Source organism: Rattus norvegicus, chromosome 2 (genome assembly GCF_021556685.1).
Source record: "Rattus norvegicus strain SHRSP/BbbUtx chromosome 2, alternate assembly SHRSP_T2T, whole genome shotgun sequence".
NCBI lineage: Eukaryota > Metazoa > Chordata > Mammalia > Rodentia > Muridae > Rattus > Rattus norvegicus.
Window position 1 is genome coordinate 132280126 of NC_141535.1, and position 13708 is coordinate 132293833.

The 13708-nt window shown below is 32.7% G+C and overlaps 1 protein-coding gene and 1 long non-coding RNA gene across 5 annotated transcripts in view; one reads left to right on the plus strand and one right to left on the minus strand.

Moving 5' to 3' along the window:
- Positions 1–10242, minus strand: part of Tgap1l11 (GTPase activating protein testicular GAP1 like 11) — a 61211-nt gene extending 50969 nt beyond the window's left edge. For 2 of the 4 annotated variants that reach the window (XM_087619331.1, XM_087619321.1), the window contains exons 1-3: positions 6174–6262; positions 4882–4923; positions 4223–4304 (exon numbers count right to left, since the gene is read on the minus strand). Coding sequence is in view for 2 of the 4 variants with exons in the window: in XM_087619341.1 (XP_087475467.1) it covers positions 4223–4304; positions 4882–4923; positions 6174–6323; positions 7928–8154 (501 nt within the window). In the remaining 2 variants the exon portion in view is untranslated. 4 annotated transcript variants of the gene reach the window in all.
- Positions 1–13708, plus strand: part of LOC102555656 (uncharacterized) — a 348348-nt gene that overhangs the window by 138850 nt on the left and 195790 nt on the right. The window contains 2 exon segments of the long non-coding RNA NR_190574.1: positions 6154–6277; positions 7991–8130. This is a non-coding gene — a long non-coding RNA (uncharacterized LOC102555656).

A 13708-nucleotide genomic window follows, 5' to 3' on the forward strand; every position in this document is an offset into this window, starting at 1 on the left:
CCACGGGTACTAGAGCTCAGAATCATAATTTTTCTTTCATTATGGCAGAAGGCAGTCATGGAGGGAACTTAAAAAGAGAGCAGCAATGTTTGCTTCCTCGCTACTGGACTTCCATCGTTCGAAATTACTTCCAAGGGCTACATGTGCACAGTTCTATGGAAATGAGGATGAGAAGCAGCTATGATTTCTATAAAAGTTAAATTTAGTGGGCACTCTCATCATATGAGGCTTTGTAAATATTTAGATGATATACAGATATTGAATGTTGAGATCTTTTATAGTGATAGTTCTAGGAATCCAAAATAGAAACAAGATCCCATTTCTTAGCACTCCCAAGAAAAAACAAGGTATTTGTACTATTAGCTCTCTCCTGCCTCCCACGTATAGAATCTGCTCCAGAGGCCTAGGAAGACAGCAAGAAGAAAAATAGCATGAAATCAAAGCATAGTACTCTGAGAAGAAACCACTGATGTCCTGGAAATCTAATACATAACCAGACAGAGAGAAGATAAGAATATTTTTATGAAGTTAGTTTCTATATTATCAGATATCTGTGATGAGGATTGTTAAGTGTCTAGGAAACAGTTCCTTACAAAAGACACACAGCACAACTGTGTGCCCTGTCACTATCCAGAAAAACAACTTTGAATCAATATCGAAGGAAACCAATTCACGAGCCATTTCTTTCACAGAGGTTTCATTATTTTTACAGTTATTTTTTATTAATCAACTGAGAGGCATAATCTAATACCTTAAATATGATTGTGTGTGTGTGTGTGTGTGTGTGTGTGTGTGTGTGGCTGAAGATACATCCAGACCCTAATGTTACATGTCAGATTAGTAGAATTTTATGAACAAGGAGAACTTATACTAACTTATTTTATATCTTGCTATGCAGAGGTTAACAATTATGAAAGTCATCTTACAATATAAAAAGATATAAAAGCTCTGGTCTTGTGGTTATAATGTAACAAGGAAGGAATCAATGTGAGGTTTTGTTCAGAACGTAAAATTAATCATCTATGGATGAAAATATAGATCAGGGCTCAGAAATCATACATAATAGAAGGAAGTTTGCTTCTTACACAAAAATGCACATTGAAATAAATGCATCCATTCAAATACCACATACTCCCAGGAACTCATACACATGCACACACACACATACACACACACACATACATATTAACACACGCACACACACATACACACACATGCAGAGGAACCCATATACACAAACACACACACACACAAACACGCACATGTATGCACAAGAACACATACACCCATGGACACACACACAAACAAATACACACATGGAGAGTGTGCATAGCACAATTAAAGAAAACTAAAGATTCTGACATTTTGTTGAATATCTGAAAATGTCTATATAATTTTAAGACAGCAAAGTTTTATTATATAGAATTCCACACATGAAAGTGTAATAATTCACATTGGAATTTAATTCACATTATTGTAAAATATTTTTCAGAGCATTAGAAATATATTAAGGTCTAATTAATGATTGCAAAGATGTGTATATCTCTACCTGATGTTGATTTTGTTAATAAAGCAGATTTTAATATAGAGAGAATTTTAAACAAAATATTTCTAAAAATGTTTTAAAGCATGAAAATGAAAATGTAACTGGTAGTTGTATTATGTATGTTAAATTATTTCTTAACTCATGATGAACCACGGAAATATAAGGAACACTTAGGAGAGTTAAATCTTATAGTAGCTTACATGTTCCTTTTATGAGGGATAAAAGGTTTTAATAATTGTTCAAAGGTACATAAGAAATGTGTTTAATGTAAAAAATATTTAACTATACCCTCAAGTAGAAATAAAAATATAAATATTGAAATTTCATATTAATAAACTAAATGGTATTAGTGAGGTGATGCTATAACTAACAGAGTATGAATTTCAAAACAGATCACTTAAAGCCATGTAGGCATGGAGTAAAATGCTGTCCCCAGCCATGGCATAAGCATTGACTCATGAAGACAGTGCAGTTGTTATCTGTACAACATAAAACCAAAAAGTCAATATTTTAAATATTGGTAATTTTAAAAAGTATATGAACTTAGGGAAAGGTTGTGTGAAATCTAGGGGTTGTGTAGGTGATTTGGCAGTGGATTTCTACACTTCTGAGAAACTATCAAATAAAGATAATTCTAAAATCATCTTCGTTGATGTATTTTAAAATAAAAGCAGTGTCTGAGTGACCTACGTTTAAGCTTAAGTGTATGTAAGGAAAAAAGTGACATTAGGAGGAAAAGTCCTAAAGTAAAAATAGCTCAAACATTTTCCAATTTATCTACAGAAAATCTTTACAGGTTTATCTTAAGTATAATGAAATACACTGATTATTCAAAGAATGTTAAATTATAAAAAGAAAAGGCTAAGCAATAAACAAAATCAAAGGAAACCAATAAGAAATTATATATATATATATGTATATATACTTATATATATAAATTATTTCTGAATATTCACTAGAAAACAAGGAGGAAAGAAAATAATGGAGATTATTTATGTAAGTTGAAAGAATGTTTTGATGTGCTAATAATGTCTCTTCACAGACAACAAAGAAATAAACATAGCATAAGATGACTAAAAGCTAAAAATAATCTACTACCAATCTTCTGAAATACACAAAAGATTTTCAATAATTATGGAAGGATGAAATATTAAAGCATAGAGTCGTGGGAAAACATCAGTAAAAATGTCCATTTTAATGGAATTGGATCTAAGTCACAATGGTGTTGAAAGACATCTAGAAGATTGATTATGTAGAACGCTGAGTATTTGCCACAGCTGTAGTCCAACTGCAGAGGCAGGAGAGTATTTCCCTAAGGGATGTTCTGCTCTTCTACTCTTCTCTGTCCTGAGGACACATGTGGTTCAGTCAATCTAGTGAGTGTTCTCCTGATTTATGTCACTGGCTCGAAGTTTCTTTTATATTATTTGTAATTAGTTTTGTATGGCATAGACCTGCTATACATAGGAAATTGCTTGGTGATCTATAATTTCTTCATTTTATAAACCTTTGTACATCTAGTGCAGTATCAACAGTGATATGTTAAAATATTGACTCTAGGTCCACTTTCAAACAATTATCATTTATCAAAGACAGAGACATGGTAATCCTCTAAACTACAGTCTACTCTGCATTACAGTAGGAAATGTTCAATGCTCTCTACATACTACATAACAGTTATATTTTTGATCTGCAATAAACCAAATACTGGGAAGGGCACATTAATAAAAACATTAGAAAAATAGACAATTATTTAATAGATATTTGTGTTTAACTCAATGATAGAACTACTGTATAATACATGTGTGTTTGTGAGTTTTGTCCTGAGCAGCACTGTAAACAATGATGACCACACACACACACACACACACACACAAACACACACAAACACACACACAGAGCATTCTTAAATTTATAGGGGTAATTTCTGAACAGAAGTTATATGCAAAGATACCCTTATGACTAGATTATTCAAATGAGCATGAGGATAAAAAGCAATGATTTTGTAACTGGTGTTCAAATGCAAGTATGAGGATGCACAGTAAGAGACGTAGAGAAAGAGGACAGGATAATGATAAAGAGCTCAAATATCACTGATCAGTTAGATATGGAAAGAAACTAATACTTTACGATAATCTCATATATTTACAATTGTTTATTAGACATAAACATTTTAAAATTAGACATAAAACATTTTAAACATTTTAAAATGTCTGTGAAGAGACATTATCTGCATTTTAAATAAAGAATTGTAGAAACAACACACAAGTCTATATATAAGCAATAAAGACTCAAAAGAGGTCAGTTTAATTGTAATAATAATACTTCACTTGGAAATATATGCTGTTGGAATTATCTGACTAAATTTCAGTGATTAAACAAAAAGTACTTCCCCTTTTCAGATCTCTACTAAATTGATCAGACTTATTTTATGTTGCTTTCTCCATATCACACATGAAAGATCTGTATCTGCACCGAACACAGATATACCTTTTCCATATAATAGTGTCTAAATTCTCTATCTCTCTGTCTCCCTCTCTTTCCCATTCTTCTTCTCTCTCCCTCTCCCTCTTCCAATCCATGCTCTTCTTAGGTCTGCATCTGCTATTACTTTACAAACTGTCCCTCTCCTCGTCATGAACTTGGAATAATAGTTTTGGTTTTGTATTCACATACACTGTCAGAGCATGCAATGTCCTCGGTGAGTATCTGCATGGACAGATCTATTTTGTTCTGCTTCTTGACTTCACGAATGGATCTGCCAAATGCAATAAAGGCATACAACACAGCAAAATTAATTTATTAGTGGCTTATTTCAAGCTAATCCCTGTTACTATTTTTTCAGAATCATCTTAGCATTCAATACATGAAAATAATAAAGCAATATACATTATTCGACTGGCAAACACTCAAAAATATTTCAGAGACAAGGACATGATAAGGGAATAGCATATTGACCTAAGTAGTATAGTCAGTCCTCAAAATGATGTGTCTGAAACCAACAGAAGGGTATAAATCTGCTTGACCTCAAAGGAGGAAGCAGCAGAAGTTTGAATGTGCTTGCTAGGGTGACATCTAATTAGTGGAATTTAAAATAAGAGTTGAGAGTAGTGTTTACTCCAATACAAAGAAGAAATAATAAATACAGAAATTCCTCAAAATTAAAAAAGCAATACACATGATAATTTAAAGTATTATCCATTGTACATCCAATTAACAAATAATTTCATGACCATCATATATATGTATATGTATGTATATATATATATATATATATATATTAAACTAAAACACACTGCCATTCTTATATCACTAATATGAACATAATAAAATACCTTTGTAGAAAGAAGTACCACCAAATAGTCTGTTCCATGGAACTGTAAAATTGGAAGAATTGAGTTGAGATAAATGGTAAGATTTTTAAGGGTATTATGCATAAAAATATCTTATCTCTGTGGCCATCAATTATAGTATAGATGTACTGGGTAGCCTCCACATGACTCTACTTCTAAATGTCCTAATTCTTTGTACTGGAAATACTGTCATGTGACATATTACCATCTCTCAATATAATACTTTTCATATTAGATAAGGGAGCATTCAATAACAATCATTAGAGATTTTACCAGAGGGGCAGAAAATATTCAGGGAACAACAAAAGGCGATCCTGCTCAGGGTCTATGACAAATGCTTTTAACGGAAAAAGGAAAGTCATAAAGGCTAGAAAGCTTATAAAACGTGGGTTTGTGTTATACCAGTCAACTGTGTGATGATGCTAAGACTTTGGACAGAGGAATGGAAAGCATTCAAATTTGGGCTGTGCATGAATATTTCATGTGGAAAAGAAGTATCAATTGCCATGAGCACATGTTCTCATTAAAGATAAGAATGCAAATTTGAACTCTGTAAATTACACCTGACTCTGATGGTCTTATGACACTAGTCCTTCTTCATTGACTACAGACAACAGTGATATTCTACTACACCAACATACAAATATTTGGGTTTTGCATAAGTAATATTTTATAATACAATTAAATGTCAATCTTTAAGAAAATGTGGGAGTGTAGAAAGTATTTGTAAAATTTAAGTATACTACACAATATTATTGGAAAGAGATTCCTGAGTGCACTTTTAAAACACATATAAAATTAGATCATTTTGGGGAGAAGAATGTCTAGGATAGAGTAAGACTTTATACTGTACACATTACTCATAGAAGACAGTGCACCTGTGTTCTGCCCCATAATTTTGTGGAGTCTTAATCAATATCACAGATCAAAACCAGAGGAACCTAGCTACATGTATACATATATAGGGTGAAGAGTCTAGAAAACCGAGGGACATCATAGAAGGGCGAAAGTTCAGTTGGCATGCTATATACAGACATATTAAAATTCATTCTTTTTTGCAAACATTTTGGGATGATTAAAACTTTTTGTGAAAGAAGTTACTAGATATGCACTCTTCCGTGGTCACCAATAGCCATCAGGTTTATCATTTTTTAATTGGAGAATTTTAGAATGAGTATACTCTTACACCGGGAAGTAAATTACACACCATTAAGTTGGCCCACAATTTCTGAAGCTATCCTCCTGTGATCACAGGTCTGAACTCTAGGTCTTACCGAAAGGTTGCCACAGCATTTCCCATTGGCCAGTATAGGTAAATGGACCTGGAAGCAGAGCTGTTGTCTGTCCTGAATATGTCCACTTCATCACCAAGCCACAGGTGAGTCAATGGAATGACATGTTTTATCTTAAACTTTTTCCTTTTCCTAGAAAGAGAATCAAGTATCTATGTTAGTTTAATTGTATTGTAGTTGGAATTGTGGTAAGACCCAGTTCTTCCTGCCTCAGAGCAAAGAATACATCCATTTCTCTCTCCAATCACAGATGCATTTTTAGAAATTGAATGATTTCAGTATTTCTTACCTGGATTTAGTTAAGGAGTAACTATTTTAGTTTGGTTTTTCCACATAATATATGAAGGAAATTAGTTAATGATTTTTTATTTTAATCAATTACATGTAACATTGTTTCCAGCATAAAAAACAAAATATTGCTTCAATAATAAAATTTCATTTTTGTTATCCATCTCCATGTACTAAAAATTTCACATCAGCTCATTCCAGTAGCTCTTTAGAAAAGCCACAAAGTACTTATCACACAAGTAACTAAAATGATGTTTCTTTTTTCCAATAATTTATCCAAATAATTAGAAATATGTCTTTCTATCAAGCATTCTGATATTATTAGTGTTTTTAACAAACAATAATCTTTGAAACCTAAATTTCCTTCTTTTGTGATTCTTTTTATAATTAATTTGCTTTCTGAGAATTCTACATACAAATACAATGTGTTTAATAATTTTTTGTCACTTTCTCCTTTTCATTCTATTTACTGACAGATCTCCCCCCAACATTCATAAATTTTGTATTAGTTTAACCATGTACACAGCTTCATTTAGTCACATCAGTTTTCTCAGGTGTCTGCAAAAATCACCAAGCAAGACCTAGTGCCAGCAGTTTCCTCTGGTTAGTGGAGGAGAGCACCTTCTTCTCATCTCTTCATAGTAATTTGGAAGCTATGAGAGCAGGGTGCTAACATGTGTGGCCCCTTATGTCCAGCCATTTTGTTTCTATAATATTTCTGTAACCAAAAAAAAGATGGCTCTTCTTTTCATGAATTTAATATTTTATTTAGAGAAATGGGTCACTGTATAGTTCACAGGGATCTCATTATGAGTTGCAATACTATTAAGTTAGTTTTAAAAATGCTAGAAATGTGGGCATAGGCTAGCATATCTCTGTCCTTGGTAGCTTCCTTGCTATTCTTTTGCCAAATTCAAACAGCAGAATTATAACTTAAATTAATTTTTTAAATGTGCTAAAATATTGTGTCAAAACAAATTGGAAATAAGTAGGTTGGTTCAATAAACATCAATCCTAATTGGCAAGGTATATGCCACAAAGGAAATTTAAGAATAAGAAAAATTATTCCCTAGGACTATCACACAGATTGGTTATCTAATTCCAAATGTGAAAACACAAATACAAGCAATATTATACAGACTGGGCAAGATATAATTAAGTACTTAGAAACTATACATATATATGTATACATATATCTATTATATATGTGTATCTTTTATTAGCTTCCATATAAAATAATATGCAAGAACAAGTAATAAAAAGTACATAGCCATGATTTAAAACAGAACAAGGATGGTATATGGAAAGACATGTATGGGGAAAACGAAGGAGAATAGTAAAGTAATTATAATCTCAAAAAAATAAAGGAAATTATAAATAGCTTTGTACATTAAGACCTTTCCACAGTGTGGACTCTTATAACAAGGAAGTAAGATGCATATACTTACTGTCTATTAGATACAATCAAAAGATTATTGAGCAAGATGAGATATCGTTTATTACTTTTCCAGCCTCTTTTGAGTATCACGGGGCCTTGGCAAACCACGTGTTGCTGTACTCCTCCCACCTCTTCTGACTCAATAGTTTCCATGTTGAAAAAAATGAATTCTCCTGATAAAGATCGCCACCTAGAAGAACAAATATTCAGTGGGTAAGTTATAAAGCCGATATTCATACTGAGTTTCAAAGGGTGCACGCTGTTAAAATACAGACTCAATTATCCAAGCATGATTCGGCTGGGCTATAGACAACTTTAAAATGTAACAGAAAATATATCATGTATGAAGGAAACTATTTAAACATATTGAAGAACTGGGATCTTTTCAGAAGTGGGACCCTTTTTAGAAGGGTCAAGGGGAATAGTTTGAAGAAGTGTAGTTGGAAGGATCTAGAGAAATGGTTCTCAAACAACAGATGCTGCAATACTTTAATGAACTTCCAAAAGTTTTGGTGATACTGTCCAATTCAATTATTGTGCCGCTATTTTATAACTGATAATTTGAAATATTTTTGAATCCTAATGTAAATATATGTTATACCAGATATGAGATATACTACTCTGAGAAAATGCCATAACTAAACTTTTGTAAGCTAACATAGTAGACGTGAAGGAAATAATCAGGTTATCTTGATGTTTTAGTTAGGCCTCTGGGAGGGTCTCAGAAATGCCAAGCTTGGTCGAGCTCAAGATACAGTATAGAAAAGTTTCTGATGGTTACAAGTTAATAAACAAATAAACAAACAACAAAAACGAACAACAACAAAAATAACAAAAATGAAAAAGAAAGCATTCATCAAAATTTGTGAAATTTTGGTTGTGAGCCTAGCCTTTAACGGCTGAGCCATCTCTCCAGCCACTAGACTGTTGGGGGGAGGGCGGCAATGGGGGGAGGGTTGGGAGGGGAATACTCATAAAGAAGGGGAGGGGGGAGGGGGATGTTTGCCCGGATACCGGGAAAGGGAATAACACTCGAAATGTATATAAGAAATACTCAAGTTAATAAAAAAAAATTTGTGAAATTGGTCTTGTCTAGCAAAGGTAGACATTTATCTTGGCTGTCGAAAAGGGATATGTGGCTCTCCATTAAGTTGTTCATATTAGGATATCAATACCCATTCTGACCTTCTTTATTCCTGAAGGAGGTAAAAATTCCTGTTTTATAATTAACCCCTGCCAGGTTACTGTCTTTTTTCAAACATCTCCGTCCCTTTCTTCACTATACTAACTCCTAACATGTGCTAGAACACTCCACCTCTCTTCATCAGCGCTTTATCATGAAAAGCTATCTCCATTTTTCTCTTCTGATAGTCTTCCTTCTCTTTTCCCAGACTTGGTCATATCAACCCTGTTCTTTCTCTATATTCTGAAACATTCAAGAGTAATCTGAACATTTTTTCTCTTTTATACATAATAAAATTTGTACCTGTAATACTGGAGTGGCTTTCTGTTTTGTTGTTTTCTTTACTGGGCCCTGCTCATTCTGTTTGGATAAGTAAAATACATAATTATTTAAGTGACAACAGTTCAACCCACAACCTATGTTACACCTTTCAAAGAATAGCCACAGAAATGCCATAGCTTTCACTTAGAAAGATACTTGACTCACATGAGTCAAAGAGAGAACAGCCAATAGTTGCCATCATACAACATTAAGCATAATGTAAAGATATGTTTAAAAAATAGTACTACCTCAGTTTCATGATGAACAAAATTGAAAGTAAATGATCATGTCAAGGAACACAAGGTGTCTTGGAAACAATAACAATTTCCTGAAAACCAGAGAATTCTTAGACTCTAGATTAGATTTACCAGTTTCTTTTAAAAAAATCTGCAGTCATAGTGGATAAAACAATTGGGTTGAGTAAAATAATCCTCAGGCTTAACTTGTATGTTTTTTTCAGTTTATAGAAATCAATCTCCTCAAAATATACCTCTCTTCATGTTATAACCTTGTTTCTATAGAAGATTGGTTTTTAATATTGCTACAATGATTACCTTTACAAGAAACTACTCTGAGTTGAGGGTTATTTCACATGATCTGGAAGAATCACGACAGAACACTTCCTGATACTATTAGTCTACCATGAGAATCAAATTAAATATTAAAATATACCTTTTTAGTAGAGCCTGCAGTGAAGAACTTATCAAAGAAAGTGAAATTTTCGTTCGCCTTCCTGCCTCTAAACACCGACCTGGTGCCTTCAGTGGTCAGTAAGCTACTGAAGTCGGAGGATTCTGTAGTTGTCAGGCTGAAGGACATTGTGATGTCAAGATTCTAAGGCTCATGCCATTGGGCAAGAGTGGCATGTGCAGTTTATTTTCTCTCCCTGTGGCTTTAAAACATTATTTCTGAACATAGGTGGAAGCACAATTGTTTGTAATGAATGACATTTTCACAACTATCAGTATACATGAAGATGTAGGTATAACTGTATGATATAAATGAGATAGAAGACAGATACATGGATAGATAGATAGATAGATAGATTAGATAGATAGATAGATTAGATAGATAGATAGATAGATAGATAGATAGATAGATAGATAGATAGATAGATGTAGATATGTGTATAATAAGAGGAATATTGATGTAAAACATTGTGAAATGCATATGCTACCCCAAAGATTGGCTGTCAAGGTTCCATGTGAAAAAGGTAGTATGGAAACTTCATTAACACTATAAAACTCAGATTTGAATACACACAAACTCACAAGGGACGTTAACGTAGAATGTGCTTTACTGAAATAGACTCAGAAATCACCACACACTGAAGCCAGACAGCTTTGAAGGATACAGAGGAGGACACCAGTTATTATTGTATAGTAAACTTTATAGAGTAAAGCCTAGAGGCAAAATAACGTGATTGAAACAACCTGGGACATACTCTATAAATCTCAGAATTAATTATGTAATTAATATACCAGGGAATTGTGACCATCCTAGTAAGATCAAGTAAACTTTGAATGCCTATATCTTTAAAAAATTGGAATTTTGATGATAGTAATAAATTACTCATTCTGCAAACTATATGGTTTAACTGGTATTTGTAATAATTCAGTACTTACTAAGAGCAAAATTTTATCAAATTAAATTTCTTTGTAAAGACTTGCTGCTGCTTAATTCTGATTTTAAATGACTGATAAATTGAAGTATGGTAAATAAGAGAAAATCATAAAGAAATTTATGTATTTACACGCCAAAAATTACCATTTATACATTACATGAATAAATGTGGAGAAAATAGTTTTTAATTAATTATTTAACTAGGTAGGTCTCAAAGATTTTAGATGTCTAGATATCAGACTCAATCTTCCATCTAGATATCTTTCCCTTTCCAAACCTTCCTTTCTATTCTACTGCATGGAAACTCTCAAAACATTCTAGAACATTATTCCTCATGAAGGTGAACTTTATTCTGGCCCAGCTACTTTCAATGTTTCTCGTGATTTTTTTCCCTTCTCTACTAGACAGACTCGGTCACAAAGTTTTTTTCTCTCTGCCCTGAGCTCTGTATATTTGTGCTCTCTCTTCAATAATCATAGCTTTCCCTCTATTAATATAGTGACTACTCATTTGATGGTTTCTCTACTGTGTCTTGCACACACTCTTTGAATATTTAAATATACATTTACTTAAGTGAATAAAATTTTAATTAAATCGTATGTTACCTCTTTCAAGAAATGTCGAGAGACACCATGTGTTTTAGTTAGAAAGCCCTTAGTCTCCCCAAGTATCAGAGTCAAAGAGATACAGCAGCCAATTGCAGTCCTCATATGCACACAACAATAATGTAAAGTTATGGTAAAAAAATAGGAACAATTCAGTTCCACGTTTAACAAATTTGGAAGCAAATAATGCATGGAGTGTTGTTCCTGTCTAATAGTGATAATGTTAAATTTTGAGGAAAACAATATGCAGAAATCCAGAGAGGTCTTATATTTTAGGTTGTAGTCTGAGCTGTTACAAAAAAATCCTTGTAATCATGGTGCACAAAAAACTGGATTGAGCATAAAATAATTCTCACTTCTAACTTGGACTGATATTTTTTGAACGTTTACAGAAACCTTTTTTCCTGTTTAGGTCAATTCATTCTTGTCCTAACATGATAACTCTCTTTCTGTAAGGAATTGTTAGGGAATATTCCTAACATAAATAGTTTCTCAAGACACTAGTGAATTGAGAGTTACTTCACATGATCTGAACAAATCAAGACAGACCACTTCCTAATACTATTTATTAGTCAATCATGAGAATCAAATTTGTTATAGAAATTAACTTTACAATGAGATGTGGAATGGAGAATGTTCAATGAATGTGAATTTTTCTTTTCATTTCAGACACTGAATAACAAACTACTTACAGTACTTAGTAGACCCAAGTACTGAAGTCTGAGGACTCTGTACCAGTCAGGCTGACAGTATTTTATGATATAAGAGTAGAGATCTCATGGTCTATCTGACAATGTGACACATGCATATCATCTCCTTCTACCCTTTGAATTTAAAGCATATATATATATATATATATATATATATACATACATATATATATATATGTGTGTGTGTGTGTGTGTGTTAAATAGAAAGATACATTCATACATTGATACATAGATATAGAGAGAAATAGACACGTTGATAGATTGATGTGTAGATGGTAGGTATCTGCATTTTGAAGGAATATTTGAAAATACTGTATAATATATATTCATATCCAATGTTTCTCACTACCTAATTCATTGAACCTGGGAAAAGTCAACATGAAAATGTCAGTATTCAGGTGCCATTAACACTGTGGCCCTTAATATCTAACAGAGACAAAGCTCCCTAGACTCTTTAAAGAAACATGTGCTTAAGTGAGAAAATCTCAGAATGCTTCCTGCACAGGATGGTCAGACAACTCTGAGGCTTACAACAAAGGATACATGCTTATGAGTATACAGTAACATTTTTATAGTAAACCCTAGAGACATAAAACATGCAGAATGAAACAACCTGGTATTTAATCTGTAATCCTCATAATTAACATAGTATATGTTGTATACATTATATTCATAGAAAGATCATGTAAACTTAGAAGGCTTATGGCTTTAAAATGAAGGAATTTGACTGATATACTAAATTATGCCTTTTGCAAACTGTATTTTCACTGATATGTGTAATTACACAGAAGTAATTAAGATAGCACAATTCTATCAATCAAAAACATTTTTCATGGACATTGTGTGCTGTATAACTCTGATTTTACATAAATACATTACAGTGTTATAAAATAAAGCAATACAGAAGAAAATTCTAGAATTTTCTCCTCTTTATGGAGGCAGTGTTTTTCTTCTGGTCACAGGGCATTATCATTTTTCTACTCTGATATTCTTCATTCTGTACCAGACAGTCTTGGTCATACCAAGTCTGTTTCTTTTTCACTCTGAACACTTCCAGATGCCTCCGAATATTTTTTCTCCAAAGAACATTCTTTCTGATAATAATGGAGTAAATACTCTTTTTAAATTGTTTTTACTGTTCCTTCCCTACTCATATTATTCAACTATTTTATGTATATATTTGGTATGTGAATATCACTATGCCCAAAGCATGTTTTATCTCTCAAGAAATATGTACAAACACACCAAAACATACATAGAAATATTTGAAGATTCCTAACCATCAAAAAGTCAAAAAGAAACATCTGTCAATGGTGGACATCCCACACATCAAAAATAATATAAAAATA